The 23,525-nt window shown below is 46.8% G+C and overlaps 1 protein-coding gene across 3 annotated transcripts in view; it reads left to right on the top strand.

Moving 5' to 3' along the window:
• The window catches only part of kcnt2a (potassium channel, subfamily T, member 2a), a 743,558-nt gene that overhangs the window by 547,773 nt on the left and 172,260 nt on the right, over nt 1–23,525 (top strand). For 2 of the 3 annotated variants that reach the window (XM_078218140.1, XM_078218139.1), the window contains one exon: nt 9,644–9,772. In XM_078218140.1, coding sequence (XP_078074266.1) covers nt 9,644–9,772 — 129 coding nt within the window. Of the gene's footprint in view, nt 1–9,643; nt 9,777–23,525 lie in introns of all 3 variants that reach the window. The other variant, XM_078218141.1, reaches the window with a different exon arrangement.

Raw genomic sequence — 23,525 nt, 5'->3', positions numbered from 1 at the left:
ACACAGTGCTCCTGATGTGAAATACATCATGGTGGCGTCGGGATCCCTGATGTCATCATGGCTCATCATGATATTTTGTTGGGTGGCCGTCGCTGAATGTCAGCATTCTCGCACCCCCCCCCCCCCCCCCCCCCCCCCCTCACCATCTCTCCCCGCATCAACTAAAGTGAAAATTGGAAATTCATCCAATTAAAAAGGCAATGCAGTGCAAATTTAGCTGTCCGTGCTTTTTAACAGTCGGCACACAAGCTGGATGGCAGGCGAGGGCACACAATTAGGACTTTCTCAATCCAGAGTTGGATATGAGGCCAAGGATGGAGTAATGAGTGTGCAGGTAGGAGTTAACATTTCTTGTGTAAGTTTGAACTTCCTTGATTGCCCTGAGACCCCACATGAGTCTTTATTTTTTTCCTGAGGTAAGGGGGCTTCTGCCCTTAAAAAAGCCATGAACCGACTGCTATAGCATCATTAAGTCTTCACCTAATCCATTAGCTTAAAGATGGAGATAGTTATGTCAGGCGGAGGCTCTTCCTTAGATGAAGAGGGGAGGATAAGAAGGGACAGGAGACCAGCTGGCCAGAGGCATCATCAGTGTGTCTGCCCTCAGGAGCCAGCAAGCATACTGTGAAGAGACTGAAGGCCAGGGAGGCTTGCAAGGGAGAAAGGGCCAGCACAGGCACTATTACCCTGCTGGTAGAGTATACAGAGTTGATCCAGCTATCCAGACATAAGAGGTGCAGCGCAGCAAAAGGATCTGCCTCCCAAGGAAGACAGTGACTTCCGTCTGCAAAATGATTGGCCCTGGCATTGCATCCACCTGCACTGGGGGGCACCCTATGCCTGTGGCACTGAAAGTGACTATCGCCCTCAGGTTTTACACCTCAGGTTCCTTTCAGGGTTCTGTAGTGGATCTCTGCAATGTATCACAATCCACAGCACACAACTGCATAAAAATTGTCTCGGACAGATTCTTCAGGAGGATGAATAAGTTGATATATTTCAAGATAGATGAGAATAGCCAGGCAAAGCAGCACGCAAGAGGATTTGCAGCTGTTGAGGCTTCCCAAAGATTATGTGCTATTGATCGCACCCATGTAGCGGTAAGAGCATCTGCTAGAGAGTTGGGAGCCTTTGTGAATTGTAAAGACTTTTCCCGATTGAATTACAGGCCTCCAATCTTAATGGCACCATAGCACAAGAAAACATGTGAAATAATTTAATTAAGTGAAGTGAAACAACAGTAGACTGGTTGCGCAGCTAAAGATTTCATCTGTGATTGTCCTTCTTGTGTTTACTGTTATTGATTAACTATGAGTGCTTCAGCTTGGTGCTTCCCCATCACTGGCAGTTACATTGTAGGCAGGCTGCTGACTCTTGTTGATCTGGATAACCTTGGCACTTGCCCTCTTGTAGCCAGAGCTGTAGTCATAGAGATTTACAGCACAAAAAGAGACCTTTTGGCCCATCATGTCTATGCCAGCCATCAAACACCTATCTCCTCAGACATTACAGATTCTTCAGCCACTGCTATCACTGGCAGTGGGGCAGAGGAGCTGCTGTCACCACCAGGAACACCCTGAGAGGAGTCCCCAGATACAGATAGCTGCCACTTATCCACCAACATGAGGTTTGCTTGGATCTACTGTAGATGGATGAGCAGTTAGCAGAGACAGCAGTTATGTTGCCCCATCTCTTCCTCACATTGGCAATGCCCTGTTGAGGTCACTGCCAGTGTGTGGGTTTGCAAGTCTGAATGCCTTGAGAAATCCTTAACTGAGCTTCTGGAGCTGGCTGTCCATGTGAGTCGCCAATCTCTCGATGGAGGATGCCATGGGTTCAGAGCTGGGGATGATCACAGCACTCACGCCCCAAAAGGACTCTGCCATTATAGGACTGGGGCACGCATGTCTTATGGAAGTTCCACCAGATCTCCATATATACCCAGCATTTGCTGCCTGATGGATGACTCCAGAGGCTCTTCCCTCTCTGCACTCACCTCGTTGACCCTGACAGGTAAGGAAACAGGTGCCCTGTCTGAAAAATCTGGTATTCTGAATTGAAACAGGTCTTAACTAACTTCTTTACTACCTCAACAATTTTCTTATTACTCACCCAACAGATACAAAGAGGGGACCCCACCGACCTTAAATCTCACAGTAAGAAGTTTAACAACACCAGGTTAAAGTCCAACAGGTTTATTTGGTAGCAAAAGCCACACAAGCTTTCGGAGCTGCAAGCCCCTTCTTCAGGTGAGTGGGAATTCTGTTCACAAACAGAGCTTATAAAGACACAAACTCAATTTACATGAATAATGGTTGGAATGCGAATACTTACAACTAATCAAGTCTTTAAGAAACAAAACAGCATGAGTGGAGAGAGCATCAAGACAGGCTAAAAAGATGTGTGTTGTCTCCAGACAAGACAGCCAGTGAAACTCTGTGGGGGTTACAAATAGTAAGACATGAACCCAATATCTCGGTTGAGGCCGTCCTCGTGTGTGCGGAACTTGGCTATCAGTTTCTGCTCAGTGACTCTGCGCCGTCGTGTGTCGCGAAGGCCGCCTTGGAGAACGCTTACCCGAATATCAGAGGCCGAATGCCCATGACCGCTGAAGTGCTCCCCAACAGGAAGAGAACAGTCTTGCCTGGTGATTGTCGAGCGGTGTTCATTCATCTTTTTAGCCTGTCTTGATGTTCTCTCCACTCATGCTGTTTTGTTTCTTAAAGACTTGATTAGTTGTAAGTATTCGCATTCCAACCATTATTCATGTAAATTGAGTTTGTGTCTTTATATGCTCTGTTTGTGAACAGAATTCCCACTCACCTGAAGAAGGGGCTTGCAGCTCCGAAAGCTTGTGTGGCTTTTGCTACCAAATAAACCTGTTGGACTTTAACCTGGTGTTGTTAAACTTCTTACTGTGTTTACCCCAGTCCAACGCCGGCATCTCCACATCTTAAATCTCACTCCAGGGAAAGCTGTGTCAGTGCAAGATCACATCAGAATTGTGATCCGATGTCAATGGCTGCTATTTTCCGACATTGATTGCTCAGGAACCATCTTCAGTGGCCTGGAAAATTTCTTCCCAAGGTGACAGATCAAAATGAGCATGAATTTCATGATAGAGTCATAGAGGTTTACAGCATGGAAACAGGCCCTTTGGCCCAACTTGTCCATGCCGCCCTTTTTTTAAAACCTGTAAACTAATCCCAATTGCCCGCATTTGGCCCATATCCCTCTATACCCATCTTACCCATGTAATTATCTAAATGCTTTTTAAAAGACAAAATTGTACCTCTAGCAGCTTGTTCCAGACACTCACCACCCTTTGTGTGAAAGAATTGCCCCTCTGGACACTTTTGTATCTCTCCCCTCTCACCTTAAACCTATGCCCTCTAGTTTTAGACTCCCCTACCTTTGGGAAAAGATATTGACTATCTAGCTGATTTGTGCCCCTCATTATTTTATAGACCTCTATAAGATCACCCCTCAGCCGCCTACGCTCCAGAGAAAACAGTCCCAGTCTATCCAGCCTCCCCTTATAACTCAATCCATCAAGTCCCGGTAGCATGCTAGTAAATCATTTCTGCACTCTTTCTAGTTTAATAATATCCTTTCTATAATAGGGTGACCAGAATTGCACACAGTATTCCAAATGTGGCCTTACCAATGTCTTGTACGACTTCAAGACATTCCAACTCCTGTATTCAATGTTCTGACTGATGAAACCAAGCATGCCGAATGCCTTCTTCACCACTCTGTCCAACTGTGACTCCACTTTCAAGGAGCTATGAACATGTACACCTAGATCTCTTTGTTCTGTAACTCTCCCCAACGCCCTATCATTAACTGAGTAAGTCCTGCCCTGGTTCAATCTACCAAAATGCATCACCTCGCATTTGTCTAAATTAAACTCCATCTGCCATTCGTCAACCCACTGGCCCAATTGATCAAGATCCCATTGCAATTGGAGATAACTCTCTTCACTGTCCATTATGCCACCAATCTTAGTGTCATCTGCTAACTTACTAACCATGCCTCCTATATTCTCATCCAAATCATTAATGTAAATGACAAATAACAGTGGGCCCAGCACTGATCCCTGAGGCACACTGCTGGTCACAGGCCTCCTAATGATGTTCCCAGTTGAAAGAAGGCATGAGTACCCTCTGACGAAAACAGGTGGGGCCTCTATGAAGTGACTGTCAGAAAGTGATGGTGGTGAACTGGAGTCCATAATTATGATGTTGACAATTATAATGATGGCAGTGACCAGATATAATAATTGTGGTGGTGGAGGCAATGAAACAGAGATCCACAACCAGGAGGGAAACGTTTTCCATGATGGAGCTGATTGAATAGAGAACTGATTCAGTGATGGACGTGGAATAGAAAAAAACAATGCTATTTTGGCAGTGCATGAAGGAGAAAAACAAAAATGTTTCTGTATTGTCCATCAATTTTTTTTTGGTTGGTATTCTGAAGACCTTTTTTTCAACTATTTTCTTTTCCCTTTTTGATCACTGTTGGGTGAGTTGCAGTTCCACAAGTCTTGAACACATTCTGTAGCTAGCACAAAGGTCACATAATAACAGTGAATGTTTGTACGCTAGTCAATCAGTACTGAGCTCGATCCTGTCATTACACTAAGTCCATATGAATACTTCATGAGGAGTCAGTGGAATCAGTGATTCTACCCAATTATCCCTCTGAAGCAATGGATGAAGAGTCAAATTGTAGCAAACAACTATTTCCCTCGTTGAACATTATTCTACTGGAAATCTTCATATTGTTTTAGAGCTCTGTTTGCTGCTATAGTACAGAATTGGGGCTCATTCAGTCCCATGGAAAACAATCAAGGCTCCTCCTGTTCTACAGGAGAGAATCAGTGCTCCTTCAATACCTTGGTGAAAACTAGGTTGTGTGTTTGAGTCTTGGTGTGTGGCTTGAACTTCCAACTTTTAATTTTTCAGTTGAGAATCTTACCAGCTGTGCCAAGCTGACAAGATTGCTGGGGCAGATATAATCATGCTAAAATAATCTGCATATGCCAACACTTTGTTGATGCAAGAAAGGAAGCATGTTTTCAAGTTATTTGTAGGGGATATGATTGATAAAGTACGTGTGTTGTACAATAACGTTGGACGGATGATATTGTGAAACCAAATTCTCATCATTGCTGCAATACTATTTGACTTGCCAACTTCAAAACTGCATTATGCTCATAGCTGTAGCAACTGAACACATGGCAGCAGCTTTAGTTTGAAATAAGATAGGTACTGGTTTGAATCTGTGGACAGACGTCAATTTTGCTACACAGGTCTTAGTTTTTTTTTTGTTCCTCCACATTTCAGTAAATAGCCTCTTTTAGTAAGATTTAATAAACTGTCAAATAAATAAGTGTCTTAATGGATTTTTCTTGTAATAGGAAATCCATTTCAGAAGCGTCTTTAGTGTGTGAGCAATTAAAGGCCATCTGGCTCCTTTAGAAGCACATTACCAAATCCTCTTTTGCAACAAAGATTTCCACAATTTCAATGCATTAAAATATATCAGTTTCTGTTTTAACTTAACAGTTAACACTTCCTGTGTCAATTAGTATTAGTCCAGTGTATGCTTTACATGTTGCATGGCTCTTTAATCCCTAACCCATATTGTCAAAACCTTTTAAAAATTACGCTTAAAATACCTAAAATTAACCACTTGCAGTTGCCTTACCTACCAGCGTCCTTCCTACCTGGCCTATTCTTTCCATGTCACCTCTTTTGATGTAAGATTCTTCTATACATGTTAGCAGTGTCTGAACCTGAGACAAGCTTGTAGCTGATAAGCAAGATTTTAAATGGCGCGATGTTGCAGGGTAAATTCATGCATGGAGAATGCACCAATTTCTCCCCTGAAACTTGCCAACCAATCAGCACACTCTTATCTTGCAGGATAAATTGTTGTTCCCTTTACATTGTCCTGATGAGTGCAAGATGAAAACATTTAACAATGTGTCAAATATGTATTTTTTCAGCAATGCTCAAGTTCTGTACTACCAAATAAATAAAAATGGCAATATCATGTCCCAATTAAATCATGGAACATATACCCTATTCTAACCACAGGCCTGGTTAAGAGACACATGTGGCCAGATTTTTATCATTCCAATCAAGGGCAAACAGAGGTGGGACTGAAAAAGAAATGTTGTCAAAAAGTGCAGCCAAATGTCCTGCCTCCGTTCCCGCCCCCGGCCATTCTCACAAGGGCGGCGGGGAAAGGAGTAGACCTGGAACTCATCCGCTCCTATGCAGAATGAAACTGACAATGATGTGGGCTAATTGAGAGCCCATCCAGGTAGCTTTTTTAGTTTTCATGGAGGAGACTTTAGCAGCCCCAGAAGGTGTCAACCATGGCTTGAAGTTGAGAAGAGTTTAAAAGATAAGTAAAATGGTTTTGTCTTCTTTGCATTCCATTGTTAAATGCTGTCAAGTGAGTTTTGTCTGTATTCAGTAAGGTGAATTATGACATGCTATGATTGGAATATGTAACTACCCTGTAAACAGTGTGTTTGCCAGATTGTTACTTCTGCCAAATGGCAAGTTGTCCAATAAAAAAAGCCCACATTGTAAACATGTAGAAGTCTTTAAATTAGTTTAAAGTATTTAGTGCAATAGATAAAAAGAGAAGATGGAATTTTCTGGCCCCTTTCACTGGTGGGATCTTCTGGTCTCACTGAAGTTGCCCCCCCCCCCCATGATGGGTTCCTCAGTTGCAGGTTGGGCGAGCCATGCAAAATCCCGTAGACCTTGGCAAGACTGCGAGATACCACAAGTGGGTGGACAATGGTTCGCTGCATCCGCTGCAGGAAATCCCGCCATGGAGGGCCCAGAAAAACCAGGCCATACAGCACATTTCACACTACCGAAAATGTAACCTAGAATGATAATCAAATTAAAATGTTTCATCTTTCCCCCTCCAGACACCTGTTGAGATAGTAGTTCTAAAGTCTATTTGTTTACTCTGGGAGTTTTATGAGCTCTTGGCTGCAATCCAACTGCCTAATTGTTTTACAAGTGCTTTGCATTGTTTTAACAGCCACTTTGAAGAGTATGTGTTCAGTCCAGACACCTGTTGAGATAGCAGTTCTGAAATCTGTGTTTACTTGGGGGGTCTTATGAGCTCTTAGCTGCACCCAACTGCCTGATGATTTTATAAGTGACTCGCATTATTTATATAGTTGCTCTGAAGATTTTGTTTATTTACCTCAGCGTTTTATGGGCTATTCAATGGCTTTGAACTGTTATAATGGGACTTGTCATTTCTGTTGATAAAATGGATAATAGGACGCAGTACGGGGGTGAGGGGTATGAAGGGTGAGGGGTATGATGGTTGTGAGGGGTTTGGGTGTTAGGGGTGTGAAGGGTGAGGGGATAAGGGAGTGAAGGTTTGAGTGGGTGATGGAATTGGATGAGGAGGTATTTAGAGTGGTCAGGTGGTTCAACTGTATATAGTTGAGTTGTTGATTGTCTCAGAAGCACCAAGCTTGTATTTTTTGGGAATGGAAGCCAGCCTTTTAATCTGTCCACTTTGGACTCATCCTGCCGCCAGGCTACTTAGGACCTGGACTCTGGAAGTTTCTGCTTGCTGGCAGTCTTGAGAGAGGAGGCGGGATCACGAAGGCAGGATTAATCCTGTCTCCCGATTCTCACCCATGACATGAAAATTTTGTCCCTCGTTTCAAAGTGCCAGCACCTTCCAACAGGATGCCCAAAAATGTGCAACTTTTTTATTATTTCCTTGTGAACCAAAGGAACAGACGTCACATTCTTTTTCCCTTGTACCTCCTCTACCTTGCCCTTCAACTACACCATCATGCTCCCGGCCAATAATCACGGATTGAGTTTATTCCCACTGTCATTAATTTTGTACTTTCCTGCCATCAGCAGTAGCAGCCTGATCTATCGAACCAACCACACCCTCTCCGCTCCACAAATTTAATGTCCACACACACTACCCATGACATTATTCCCACCTGCTTCTTGTAGGAGATGGGATATGCTATTCAGAAAGTTAAAATATCATAGACCCCATGTTCTGGAGACATTTCACTGGCTGCTATGGCCCCCAATCAAGATGCCTGTGCTAAAAATGAGGCTTTACTTTGCTCAACCCAACTGGCGTACACCAATTCATTTAGAATATGAACCAGTCTAGCCTGGCCTCCTTTGCACTATTCCCTTCAACCAAGACCTGGGCGAAACTTCTCCAGAAGACGATGCACAAGATTAATCCTGAAATTGAATGGATGGAAAGATTGCATGTTGCAATGTCTATGATTTCCCAAAATGTGTTCTGTATCAGCACTGATATCGACATTGGAAGGGCCAGCTCATTGAATGCTCCTAATGTTTCTTCAATGCTTCTCAATTGCCGAGTCACGTAGCTGCTATTAAACAATAAGATTCACATGCCCAGCTGTGGATTGCACTATCGTAGGAGGGGAAGATTGAATGCCCAACAGAGAAAACTATACTCATTTAGACCCATAGCAACAATCACCTGCTCCCTCAAGAATAGCTTGAAATACTAAACAGATGAAGTGCGAGATTTGAATCTAGTTAAAATATTTATGCGTCTGCCTGGTCAAATGGTGTCATTTTGTGTGCTGCGCAAAAATAAGAAATTGACACAATTAAGTTTTTTTTTAAAAAACAGCTCATTTTATCAAAGCATATGCATGCCCCAGTGAGATGAACTATTGCTTTATGTAAAACAGTGTGGCTAACTTAACACAAGCTCCGGCTGCTGATTGAGATGACTAGCGGTACGCGTTCTGCCTGACGGTTAACAGCTGGACTGCTAATCATAGTTATTTGGTTGATGATCTGTCAGCCTGTCAGTTAATTATCTTGAATCTCTGAAATATGAATTACAGTAAATGGCACATTTTGTCCATCTTTATTTTTGATTTACTGTGGTCTAAGCTTTCAGAAAATGAAGAGAAAAATCTAGGGCTGGATCTGCAGTAATACAATGCAGTAAACCATCAGACCAGCTCCTGCATGGCTACACTTTAGCACATGTAAAGGTTTCATTGGAAAGTACCACAGTTAACCCATTGAAAATTGTTCTTGGCCCTTTGGGCATTATATATCTATAAATTATTCACCAAATGATACCACTAAATCCAGGTTATCCTCTTAAAAAGAGTCAGTGGGCATATTAAAAATAGCCAAATATAGGTATATTGTAGGAGAGAGTCTCCACGGGATTTTCCGTCCTAGCTCGCCCCAATGCTGGAAAATCCTACCCCGAGGTCAACGAACCTTTGCATGATCCGTACCCTGCCAACTACAATTCCTGTGGTGGATGTATGAGAAAATTCTGTCCATTCTTGTTTATCTTTCATTGTAATCGCCAGAAAAAATCTTATGATTGTGCAGAAGTAAAAGGCATCATCAAATTAGAGTCTGAAGGAGCCCAGTAATCTAGTGATGATAATTCATTAATCTAAATTTACCCTCATCCTGATTCTGCTTAAACCATCATTGTCTCTAAGTAGACTCAGTAAAAGCAATGCATCTGGGCAAGTGCAGAAAAGTCTATAGGCTAATGTTGGGACCATATATGCTGAACAGTCTCATTTCTTGTGCTCATGTAGATGAAAATCACAGAGGATGATCTGTGGATCAGGACATATGGGCGGCTTTATCAGAAGCTTTGCTCTTCATCAGGAGACATTCCCATTGGTCTTTATCGAACAGAGTCACAAAAGCTCACAACATCAGAGGTAAGTGCATCTACTAATTGGTAAACATACTAATAATTGAAAGTACCTGTTAATTCAGATTGAAAGTATACAAAAATGTTTCTGATGTAGTTTTATGAAATTGGTTCAATTCAAACTATGAATGTTTTCATTTTGATTCCAGCAGATGAATTTAAATTAACAGGAATATATCGCAACTATTTGTTTTCCTTTGGCTGTTTTCAATGTGCGGAAAAGATTTACTAGGATGCTACCGGGACTTGATGGTTTAAGTTATAAGGAGAGGCTGGATAGACTGGGACTTTTTTCCCTGGAGCATAGGAGGCTTAGTGGTGATCTTATAGAGGTCTATAAAATAATGAGGGGCACAGATCAGGTAGATAATCAACAGCTTTTCCCAAAAGTAGGGGAGTCTAAAACTAGAGGGTATAGGTTTAAGGTGAGAGGGGAGAGATACAAAAGAGTCAAGGGGGCAATTTTTTCAATCAGAGGATGATGAGTGTCTGGATTGAGCTGCCAGAGGCAGTAGCAGAGGCAAGTACAATTTTGTCTTTAAAAAGCATTTGAAGAGTAACATGGATAAGATGGGTATAGAGGGATATGGACCAAATGCAGGCAATTGGGACTAGCTTAGTAGTAAAAATTGTGCAGCATGGACAAGTTGGACCGAAGGGCCTGTTTCCATGCTGTAAACATCTATGACTATGATTCTAATCTTTGAATACAGTTTCAGTGACAACTCAGCAATCTTTGGCAGCATAATCATATGAGATAACTGAAGATCAGTTCTGAACTTAAAATAAAATTTAAAATAAAGGCAACATTCTGTGTTTCTGTATTCCGTTTTAGCATCTGTTTTGATTTACTTGAAAGGGAATCATTGGGCAATATTTTATATGGAGGCAATTAGGGCTCTTAGAACCCCAGGTCACCCCTTTTAGGGAAGGTCTGCCGAATTAAATGCCACTCAGGCACTTATCTGGACAGCAGTGGGCCTTTCCTGGAATTAAGGGCCCCAAGGTAGAAGGCCTGTCCATCATAAGCTGCTGGCCAATGCTGTCTTTTAAACAGCAGCTCCACCACGGAGGCTGTGGCTGTTGCTGGCAATACATCTATGTAAGGCCCAGTCTTGGTGAATGAAGATGGGGGTGGATTTGTAGAGGAGGGCAGTATAGGGCATTTGGCAGCAAGGACAATAAGGTGGTTCTTAGTGGGCCCCCTTTCCAATGCCAAATCTCTCAATCAGGGATTTAGCACCTTTGAATGAGGGACCACCTGGGAGCCGGCAAGTAACCTTGCAAGGGTTTGCTTTATGCACCCCTGACATGCCGAACACCCCGCTGTCCAACCCCCCTCCCCCCCTTCCTCAGCCTGCCATTGGGTTAATATGCTGCCTCAGTTGGTAACAGGTCAGGGAAACCATCCTCTGGCTTTGACACCGTGGACTTAACTGGGGCAGAGACAGGAAAGCAATAGTGTCTTCGCCCACCTACCAAATGTCCCAAAAACCAAACACAGGGGAGGCCACTAAATCCTGTCCACTGCTTGTTGAAATTGGATTGCAGTAAAATCCAGATGGACTTTGCATTTCACAGAAAATATAACAACAGGATTAATATCTTACCTCAGCTCATCAAAGCAAAAATTATCCAGAGGCTTGGGCATACGTAGTAATTTCTTGAAGATTTTGTTAGCAGCTTAGCAGCAGTAAAGAAAAGGCAATTAGGAAATTGATTTTTCTTCTGGCATTAACCAGTGGGACTTGGAAATTTTTTAGAAAAACATAACTAGATATTGGTTAAATTAAAAGTCATAACCAAAAACCACACATGAAGTAGTGGAGCATTTGAAGGTATGTCTACTTAGGTCATTGGAGATTTGTGCAACTTCTTACAACATACCACTCTCCCTGTTGGCCATATGCATTTCCTATGATCATCAAATTGACTACGGCTTTTACCTTTTGGAATCAAACTTAGTACAGGAGGCAGCAGGTGACAGCAGTCACACAAGTTGATCATCTGTCCATTTCTATATCAAGTAGGTCACCATCTTCATTTCCAGGGACAACAATTATATTACAATCTTGATGGATGCTAGTAGTCAGCGGACAAGGGCTGCAATCGTAGACTTGCGCAGGTTTTCATTGACTGTGAATACATAGTCATGAAGACATCTCTCAATCAGCCTGCAGCCTTCATGAATAGGGAAAGCTACCTATCAATGTTCAACTGGTGAGAGATCATCGTGAATCATTCAGGTTTCTACCAGGTTCCCTGACAGCTGTCACAATACATTTGTAATGTACTGGTGCAACTTTCCGTTTCTTCATCAAGCTCGGGACTCGGAGGTTGGCCGCAAGGGAAATAGAATCACCCTCTGCTCAAATGGCACAAATCTCTGTCATGTGACCTGTGCCCAATTGCCGCACAAGTGAGCGCCAAGGGAATGCTGCAGCCATCACAGAACACACCTCTCGGCTGCTCAAACAATGTTCTTGTTTGCTAGACAGATCTGGGGTTGTGGTGCAGTACAACCCACAGACTGTACCCCACATTATGGTGCCCTGCTGAATTCTGCAATGGAGTCAGGATTTAGATCCTGCAGCAGGTCTTCCCCAATCTGATGATGAAGCAATCCCAATGAGAGCAAGGAAGTGAGAAAGCCAGAGTGTCAGCTTGCAACCCGAGTTGTTTCCCCTCAGCTAATCCTTGTTCACCTCTTTTCTCATCCTCACACAAGCACTCCTCAGTAACATCTGTGCCAATCTTTTCACCTTGGAAAAGATGATTCCTGACTTCTGGTACACTTTCTATACCTGCCATTTCTGGCACATTGTAGCCAAAGCTGCAAAGTCACAAGCTTATTTTTAATGACTGTTAAAAGAGCCATGGCTATTTACAGTGGCACCGCAAGTCTTGGGCAGCATGGAAGTGATTGGGCAATTTCTCCACCAATCATGCTGCAACGAACTGAGATTAAATTTGAAGACATCATTTGTATGAGGCAGCTATCCTGCATTCACTGCGTTTTGCTGCAGAAATGATACTGCTATTCCCGGGAGAATTGCTGTAGTTTCAGTCATGAGATTACAAAACATTTATTAATATTTTAGACGACAAATCTGCTGAAAACCAGGCTGGCATATGAATAATAAACAGCTGAGAGCTGGATTTTAATGTTCAGAGTGCTGGGATTTGATCCTGTACTCGGAAAACTCTGTTATTGTTTTGGTCATATGCTCAGAGACTTTCGAGTCCCATCCCACCTAATCTTCAACTCGTTGACTGACAGTGCTGTCAATGCTCATACCCCTTTAAATACTGTTCATCTGTAACACCCTTCAGTTTTACAATAAAGATCACACCCGACCTATTCATTCTTGTATTATCATTTGCTCTCATTACAGATGCTGCCTGACTTGTAAATGTTTGCAGTATTTCCTGTTTTTCCAATAGTTAACATTTGCAGTTTTTGCTTTCTTCTCATTCTGTGTCATCTCGTGTGTGACATGCCTGGGCATGCCCCTGCCGGCCCTGCCTGAGACTCCTCCCTCCCTGGTCCAGGTATAAAGGTGACTGCTCCCAACCTCCCTGCCTCAGTCGCTGGACCAGCTCATCAGCATGGGTGTGCTCCAAGTCTTTTGCGAATAAAAGCCTATTTGTTCTTGCATACAAACTAGTCTTTGCTTGATTGATAGTGCATCAATTTTATTCGCAAAAAGTTTTGGGATGGAGCAGATACTAAAATCCGATAGATTAGAATTGGATCCTCAAGCTGTAGGAGCCTCTAACAGCTTCGATCACTGGCTGCGATGTTTCGAAACTTTCCTCACCGCCTCCGTTGTCCGGACCGAAACCGACAAGCTACACGTGCTCCATGACCGGGTAGGCGATCAAGAATTTTCGATGACTAGAGACGCTGAAACTTACGAGGATGCGATTGAACTTTTAAAAGGCCAGTACAACAAACAAACTAATGTAATCTATGCCAGACATCTTCTGGCTACTCGCAGACAACAGCCAGGAGAATCGGGTGACCAATTCCTGCGTGCGTTGTGAGCACTTGGCACGGCCTGCAACTGCAAGGCCGTAACAGCCGCCCAAAACACTGAGGACTTAATCAGAGATGCCTATGTCACAGGCATCAGGTCAAACTATATCCGACAACGACTGCTGGAACGGGGTGGGCTGGATCTACAAAAGACTGTAGCGCTTGCCGACTCGTTAGAGGTGGCCTTCCGTAATCTCGAGGCCTACACCCCCGACCACGGGGGCGCATCATGGACGCCGCAGTCGCCGCTACCTGTGTATTCGGGAGGGCCGCAGGCCCACGCCACGCCACGTCCCACCAATGACCTGAACGCTGCGGCAGTCTCTGGAGGCCTGAAGTGCTACTTCTGCGGCCTGGGGAAGCACCCCCGACAACGCTGCCCGGTGAAAGATGCGATCTGCTCCGGGTGTGGAAAGAAGGGCCATTACGCGAAGGTATGCAGGGCGAAGTCGATCTCCAAGCCCAGTAGCGCCGCATGCGACCCGCCATCTTGGACGCCTTCAGCCACGTGTGAGCCGTGCAGGCCGCCATCTTGGACGCCTTCAGCCGCGTGCGGGCCGCCATCTTGGATGCCTTCAGCCATGTGTGAGCCATGCGGGCCGCCATCTTGGACACCTTCAGCCGCGTCGCAAAATCCAATGGTGGCTTTGGTTACGCTGGACCAATCCAGGCCTCACCAACTCGCCGGGTCCATGATGGACATCGAGGTAAACGGTCGCACTACAAACTGTTTATTTGACTGTGGGAGTACGGAGAGCTTTATTCACCCTAACGCAGTGAGTCGCTACGCCTTTTCAGTACTGCCAGTGAAGCAAACGATCTCCCTGGCTTCAAAGTCCCACTTGGTGGATGTCCTCGGGTACTGCGTGGTGACCCTGACTGTACGGGGCACAGTGTACAAAAACTTCAGGCTCCTCATGCTGCCACAACTCTGCGCTGCCGTACTCCTGGGGCTAGATTTCCTGTGTCACCTTAAGAGTGTCACCATGGAGTATAATGGGCCTTTTCCCCCGCTCTCTGTTTGCAATCACCAGTTCTTCGATCGCCTACCGCGCACCACCTGCAGCCTCTCGACCCTTAAAGTCGCCCCTCCCTCACTGTTTGAAAATCTCACCCCTGACTGCAAGCCCATCGCCACCAAGAGCAGACAGTACAGTGCTGGAGACAGGGCTTTTATCAGGTCCGAAGTACAACGGCTCCTAGGGGAGGGGATCATCGAGGCCAGTACCAGCCCTTGGAGAGCCCAAGTAGTAGTTGTTAAAACTGGGGAGAAACATCGCATGGTCATTGACTACAGTCAGACCATTAACCGCTACACGCAGCTGGACGCGTACCCCCTTCCCCACATATCTGACATGGTTAATCAGATTGCGCAATATCGGGTGTTCTCCACCATCAACTTAGAATTTGCATACCACCAGTTCCCTATCTGCCCGGAAGACCACCAATATACTGCCTTCAAGGCGGATGGCCGCCTCTATCACTTCCTTAGGGTCCCCTTCGGCGTCACCAACGGGGTCTCAGTTTTCCAGCGTGAGATGGACCGAATGGTAGTCCAGAACAGGCTGCGGGCCACCTTCCCGTACCTGGATAACGTCACCATCTGCGGCCATGATCAGCAAGACCATGACGCCAACCTCCACAAATTCCTCCACACTGCCACACTCCTAAATCTGACCTATAATAAGGAGAAGTGTGTATTCCGCACACGCCGCCTCGCCATCCTTGGTTCTGTTGTGGAAAACGGGGTCATCGGTCCCGATCCCGACCGCATGCGTCCCCTCCTGGAACTTCCCCTCCCCACCAGCCTCAAAGCACTGAGGAAATGCCTGGGCTTCTTCTCGTATTACGCCCAGTGGGTCCCCAATTATGCGGATAAAGCCCGTCCGCTCATCAAATCCACCTCTTTTCCCCTGATGGCAGAGGCCCGCCTGGCCTTCGACCGCATCAAAGCAGACATCGCGAAGCCCACGATGCACGCTGTAGACGAATCCATCCCATTCCAGGTGGAGAGCGATGCATCTGACTTCGCCCTAGCCGCTAACCTTAACGAGGCGAGCAGACCCGTGGCCGCCTTCTCACGAACCCTCCAAGGCCCTGAAATTCGACATTTGTCTGTCGAGAAGGAGGCCCAAGCCATAGCGGAAGCTGTACAGCACTGGCGCCACTACTTAGCTGGTAAACGATTCACCCTACTCACGGACCAACGGTCAGTTGCATTCATGTTTAACAACACGCAGCGGGGCAAGATCAAAAATGATAAAATATTGAGCTGGAGAATCGAGCTTTCCACCCACAATCACGACATCTTACCGGCCTGGGAAGCTCAATGAGCCCCCAGACGCCCTGTCCCGGGGAATATGTGCCAGCGCACAAATAGACCAATTGCAGACTCTCCACAACGACCTCTGCCACCCGGGGGTCACCAGGTTTTTTCACTTCATTAAAGCCCGTAACCTGCCCTACTCCATTGAGGAAGTCAGGTCTTTAACCAGACACTGCCAGGTCTGCGCAGAGTGCAAGCCGCACTTCTATCGGCCAGACAAAGCACTCCTCATAAAGGCCACCCGCCCTTTCGAACGCCTAAGCGTCGACTTCAAAGGCCCCCTCCCCTCTTCTGACCGCAACATACCCTTCCTCAACGTCATTGACGAATATTCACATTTCCCCTTCGCTATTCCCCGCCCGGATATGACCTCGGCCACGGTCGTCAGGGCCCTGCACAGCCTCTTCACCCTGTTCGGTTTCCCTAGCTATATCCATAGCGACCGGGGATCCTCCTTTATGAGTGATGAGCTGCGACAGTACCTGCTCTCCAAAGGCATAGCCTCGAGTAGGACCACCAGCTACAACCCCAGGGGGAACGGACAGGTAGAGAGGGAGAACGCGACAGACTGGAAGGCCGTTTTACTAGCTCTGAGGTCTAAAGGTCTTCCAGTCACCCGCTGGCAAGAGGTCCTCCCTGATGCACTACACTCAATTAGATCACTCCTTTGCACAGCTACCAATGCTACCCCTCACAAAAGAATGTTTGTTTTCCCCAGGAAGTCCTCCTCGGGGACCTCACTACCATCGTGGCTCACGTCCCCAGCCCTGTCCTGCTCCGGAAGCACGTGAGGACCCATAAGTCGGACCCCCTGGTCGAAAGGATCCAGCTCCTCCACGCCATTCCCCAATACGCCTATGTGGCGTACCACGACGGGCGGGAGGACACGGTCTCCATTCGAGACCTGGCACCCGCAGGTACCCCAGGGACCACGACGACCCACAACCCCACACCCCCAACCCCCATATACAGCACACCTGAGCCCCAGGAGCCGCCACCACGCACCCGACAATCGAAGGAACTACAGACGACTCGAGCAACTATGGCCTGGCGCCTGAACCAACACCGCGGCCACCGGAACCGGCACTACGGCGGTCGCAGCGGCAGATCAAGCCCCCAGAGAGACTGAATTTGTAATTCTGTAAATATCGTTCCACCCACCTCACCCCTCCGGACTCTTTTGTAAAAGCAGGGGGTGAATGTGGTAAACCACTGTTAAGCTTATTGCCCCTGTGTGTGTGACATGCCTGGGCATGCCCCTGCCGGCCCTGCCTGAGACTCCTCCCCCCCTGGTCCAGGTATAAAGATGACTGCTCCCAACCTCCCTGCCTCAGTCGCTGGACCAGTTCATCAGCATGGGCGTGCTCCAAGTCTTTTGCGAATAAAAGCCTATTTGTTCTTGCATACAAACTAGTCTTTGCTTGATTGATAGTGCATCATATGGGACACCCTGTCCCAATAATTTCTCGCACTTTGTACTGAGATGCTCCCAGCTGATAAACAGTTTCACTTCACAGAATCATAGAATCACTACAGTGCAGAAGGAGACCATTCGACCCATCGAGCCCCCACCGAAAACAATCCCACCCAGACCCTAAACCCATAACCCCTGCTCGTCCCCCCTGACACATGGGCAAATTTACCATGGCATTCAACCTAACCTGCACACCTTTGGATGCATCACTTGATGTATACTTCTGTGTAGGGACACAATTCTTGTTAATCTGATGATATAAATACAGAAAGCTAGGAGAAACTAACATTTTGTATTGTGATGAATTAGCTGCAGGTCTGACTATATTTTGGATGCTAATCCAGCAATTAGTTTTTTTTGTTTTTACTTTATGTTGTTTGTTTGTGCAGGAAAATGGGATTAGATTGGTAAGTGTGCAATGGTTGGCACAGACAGGATGGGCTGAAGGGCCTCTTTCTGTGCTGTAAAAAGTCCATGACTATGAATTGCAATGTAGGGAGAAGGTGTGTCTGTCTGTAATTTATGGCCACTTTTAGCTGCACTTATGTGCACATATTTCATATTCTGCACAGGCTATTGACAGATTTAGTGCTGCTTTTTACTTTTGAAAGCAATTTTGCAGCCCTCGCATTTGCAGCTCCGACGCTTATGGCCTAGCTGCCAAACTTGGCTGGGCATTTTGGGTACTGGCCATCAGATAAATGTATTGAACTGCAAATTATAGTGCTTGTTGATATTAGTGAAATGCAAGAAAGGATAACAATTCAATCAGCAGAGATGATGCACATTAATCAAGTACTTCCAAGCTGAGAAACAAGTGAATGTTTATACAGTAAAGGCCAATGGTCCAATATTCATTCATTGATCAAGAATGACTTAACTAATTGAATTTTTTGATGTAGTAACAGAGGGATCTGATGGAGGAAATTAAATGGATATTGTCTGTATGGATTTCAACAAATGGCTACTGACAAAATGCCGTATAAAAGACTGATTAACAAAATTAAGACTCAAGCGGGAAGTCCAGGGTCAGCAAGTCACTGTAAATGGTTACTTTTTGAGCTTTCCATAAAGTTCTGTGCTAGGGTCACTGCTGCTTTTGATATATACAAATGACTTGGATATTGGAATACAGAACTTTGGAATACAAAATTTGCCGATTGTACCAAACATAAGAGGTGTGACTGACAATGAGGATGATACAAATTGAATGCAACAGGTTCTAGATAGTCTTGCACAGACTTGTCCAACCTTATTGCTCAGGGGAGGTGGGGGGTAAACGACTAACTCTCACACCCAAACACAGTCACTTAGTCCCATGTGCCCACACACACACTTTTCTCTCTCTCATGTGCTCTCTCTCTCAGGTGTACTCTCTCTCTCATGCACTCTCTCTCTCTCATGTGCTCTCTCTCTCTTTCATGTGCTCTCTCTCTCTTTCATGTGCTCTCTCTCTTTCATGTGCTCTCTCATGTGCTCTCTCTCTCTCATGTGCTCTCTCTCTCTTTCATGTGCTCTCTCATGTGCTCGCTCTCTCTCATGTGCTCTCTCTCTCTCTCGTGCTCTCTCGTGCTCTCTCTCTCGTGCTCTCTCTCTCGTGCTCTCTCTCGTGCTCTCTCTCTCATGCTCTCTCTCTCATGTGCTCTCTCTCTCTCATATGCTTGCTCTCCCTCTCTCATGTGCTCTCTCCCCCTCTTATGTGCTCTCTGTCTCTTGTACTCTCTCTCTCTCTTATGTGCTCTCACTCTCTCTCTCTCTCATGTGTGCTCTTTCACATACACACACACACACAGATAAATACACTCCATCTCACTCACACACACACACAGCAAGATTTTCAAGCCACCCCAAAATTCCCTTCCGAGGTCAAAGGACCTTTGCATGTTCCACCCCCACCCACTACAATTCCCGTGGCGGGTGGGATGGGAAAATTCCACCCCCGACTCTCTCTCAAAAACACACTCTCTCACACACTTGGGGCAGAATTCTCCCAAAGAAATTCTAAATGTTAAATTCATGGGAAAACTGGAGTAATTCAGGCTGGTTTTTTCAGTGGGATTTCAGACAAGAGTCTCCCACACTCTGTGCAATGCAAAGGCCACCAACGTCAATATCATTAGATTTTGGGCGGGGCCTATTCCCGCCCGGGAGGCTGAAACCAGTGGGCCTCTACGCATGCGCAGTGGCCCCGTACTGTCAGCTTGCAGCTTGTGCTCGATCACTGGCCAGCCCAGGATCCCCGCAGTGCTGCTCCTCCAAACCCCCCTCCCCACAGCCTGATCGTGGCCTTCCCCACCATTCACGGGACAGCCTCGAACCCCCCCCCTCTCCCAGATCGCCCCAATCACCAGCAACCCCCCACAGTTTTCCCCCCCCAGCAGTCTCGACCTCTCCCCAGGCAGTGCCGCTCCCCAGCAGGTAGACAGCAGCCCACCCCAATCTCCAGCCCCCCCCAAACAGTGTCTCCCCTGCAGCAGTGCCGATCTCACCTCCCTCCCCCCAGCGGGCAGTCCCCCCTGCTCTGGCTGACCACCTCCCATCCCAATCGCTGGCCTCCCTCCTGCCCCTATGCAGAGCGGCAGAGGGACCCCCCCCACTGATCGCCCCAGCCCTCTGCCCCCACAAGCCCCATGCCTGGTGGACATCGGCACTTTGCCCCTGGGGTAGTGCCAGGGGGCACAGGCTGGCACTGCCAGGGTGCCCATGCCCAGGGGTCACTGCCACCGACCCCCTGGGGGGCCCTGATTGCCCCGCCCCCGTCACTCCAGCAGGGTCGGGCCGCTAGTTCCCTGAATGTGGGGACCTACTGTAAACCCTGCTAGAGTGAAATACTTTGGTGGGATGGGAGAGGCTAGCGGGTCCACAGAATTCAGTTCCGGGCTCGCTAATCACATTTAAATAACATTAAAAATAGATTAAAATTACTTACTGCCAGTTCCTGCCGGTTTCCAGTGCAGATCCGACGGCGCCAGAAATCCGGGGCTGGCAGATGCACGGGCAGCGGGAGTGTATGCGTGAATCCTGCGCGTGGCCGGCTGCGAGATTCTCTCACCCTGCTGCGCTAGAAAACTAGCGCGGCGGGGTGGGAGAATTGGCCCCTTGATCTCCCTCACACTTGAAATCAGTGCGGAGCTGATTGAAATATTAAAATCTGGATTTGAATCCTTTTTGCGAGTCTGGGACTGAAATCTCCGGATCTGGTAGCTTCCCCGCCCCCCCCCCCACCCCAATGGTCCCCTTGCCAGGGATGTTTCACTTGTGCTGGCCCAGAGAGGTCCTGGTAGCCAGCAAACAGTGGGGGGGGGGGGGGGTTGGAGGGGCAGGGATGCGGGATTGCGGTGCTGGCCAGTGATTGGGAGACCAGACCAGTATGGGGCTACTGTGTGTGCGCTGATCACTACTCTGACAGATTGGAACATGCGCAATGGTCTGCGCAACACTATTCTGCCGGCCTCTCCTACAGGAATAACCCCCGCACACAGATTTTCAGCATGATTCACGCTGAGGCATTCTGCAGTGCTCAGAGTGTGGGAGATTCATTTTGAAACTCCTGTTGAAAAAACCAGCGGGAGTTGCTCCCGTTTTTTCACAAATTTGGCACTTAGAATTTTTTTTGGGAGAATCGCCCCCTTGATCTCCCTCATACACGCTCTCTGTCTCCCGCTCCCTCACACAAGCACGTTCTATCTCGCGCGCGCACACACACACTCTCTCTCTTGCACACATGCTCTCTCTCTCTCTTGCACCTACGCTGTCGCACACACGCACTCTCTCTCTCTCAAACACACGCGCTCTCTCTCAAACACACGCGCTCTCTCTCAAACACACGCGCTCTCTTTCAAACGCACACTATCTCTCTCGCGCACGCTCGCTCTCTCGCGCGCACGCTCGCTCTCTCGCGCGCACGCTCTCTCTCTCGCGCACGCTCTCTCACGCACGCTCTCTCTCGCGCTCGCTCTCTCTCTCGCGCACGCTCTCTCTCGCACACGCTCTCTCTCTCGCGCACGCTCTCTCTTTCGCGCACGCTCTCTCTTTCGCACACGCTCTCTCTCTCGCGCACGCTCTCTCACGCACGCTCTCTCTCGCGCTCGCTCTCTCTCTCGCGCACGCTCTCTCTCGCACACGCTCTCTCTCTCGCGCACGCTCTCTCTTTCGCGCACGCTCTCTCTTTCGCACACGCTCTCTCTCTCGCGCACGCTCTCTCACGCACGCTCTCTCTCGCGCTCGCTCTCTCTCTCGCGCACGCTCTCTCGCACACGCTCTCTCTCTCGCGCACGCTCTCTCTTTCGCGCACGCTCTCTCTTTCGCACACGCTCTCTCTTTCGCGCACGCTCTCTCTCGCGCGCACGCTCTCTCACGCACGCTCTCTCTCGCGCGTGCAGTCTCTTTTTCTCTCTCACATACCTTCTTCTTAGACAGTCCTTCGGATTCGAGGATGACTCGCTTCCACACTAAAATTGTATTCTAATATGACTGAGGAGTCCAATCTGTGACCTACCTTATCTGTCACAGGCGTGGTAGACAGTGGTTGGAGGAGCAGATGGGTGGGGTGCCTGGGTTGCCCAGTGCTCCTCTTGCTGTTGATGCTTGGCTTCAGCTTGATGTCGGTGATGAAACTTAGTGTTCAGTACCTTCCCAGATCCTTTTCCTCCACTTTGGGTGGTCTTGGGCCAGTGTAGAAGTTGCACTATATCAGGAAGGCTTTAAGGGAGTCATTGAAACATTCCTTCTGCCCTCCTGGGGCTTGCATGCCGTGTCAAAGCTTCAAGTAGGGTGGAAGTCTCTTGTCAGGCATGCGGCCCATGTGGCCCACCCACCAAAGCTGATCAAGCGTGATTAATGCTTCAATGATCTGGATGTTGACCTTGAGAAGGTGCACTGCAGATATATCAGATTGCTCCCAGGGATGAGGGTCTTTAACTGACAAGATAGGTTTGAGAAACTGGGTTGCTCTCTTTGGAGCAAATGAGATAGAAATTTTACATGGTTATGACAGGTTTGGCTATGCTATTAAAGAAAGGTGGATAAAGAAAAGCTGTTTCAGTTACCTTATGTCACAAGGACTAATGGACCTAAGTTTAAGGTTTTGGGCAAGAAAAACATGTGAATCTGAGGAAGAACATTTTTTCATTGCAAATGGTAATGACCTAGACTTCATTGCCTACAACTGCTCTATGATGTTGTATGTATCTATATGCTATTGTAATGTAAAGGTGCTTAACAGAGCAATGGTTAACACCATCCATGGTATGATGTATCGAATCATATGGTCATAGACACAAGAAACACCAGAAGCAGCCTGCATAGGGACAACAACACCATGCATGACAGTAAGTGGAATCTGCACATAGTTAAAGATTATCAAGAAATGGTTCATGTTGAAACCTATAAATTTCAAAATCTCACTATTGAGACATCAAACAAACCCCTAAGGCAACTTGGTACTCAGGGTACTTGAAGAAAATAAACTTACAAGGCTACAGGAATAGAGCAGTGGAATAGAACTGATTTGATTGCTCATCAGAGGGGAAGCATGGATATAGTGAGCTGAATGATTTGATTTATTATTGTCACATGTATTAACATATAGTGAAAAGTATTGTTTCTTGTGTGCTATACAGACAAAGCATACCATTCATAGAGAAGGAGAGAGTGCAGAATGTAGTGTTACAGTCATAGCTAGGGTGTAGAGAAAGATCAACTTAGTGCAAAGTAAGTCCATTCAAAAGTCTGACAGCAGCAGGGAAGAAGCTGTTCTTGAGTCGATTGGTACGTGACCTCAGACTTTTGTATCTTTTTCCCGAAGGAAGAAGGTGGAAGAGAGAACATCTGGGGTGTGGCGTCCTTAATTATGCTGGCTACTTTGCCGAGGCAACGGGAAGTGTAGACAGAGTCAATGGATGGGAGGCTGGTTTGCGTGA

Source organism: Mustelus asterias, chromosome 8, assembly GCF_964213995.1.
Source record: "Mustelus asterias chromosome 8, sMusAst1.hap1.1, whole genome shotgun sequence".
Taxonomy (NCBI): domain Eukaryota; kingdom Metazoa; phylum Chordata; class Chondrichthyes; order Carcharhiniformes; family Triakidae; genus Mustelus; species Mustelus asterias.
This window is presented reverse-complemented; position numbering and strand designations above follow the sequence as displayed.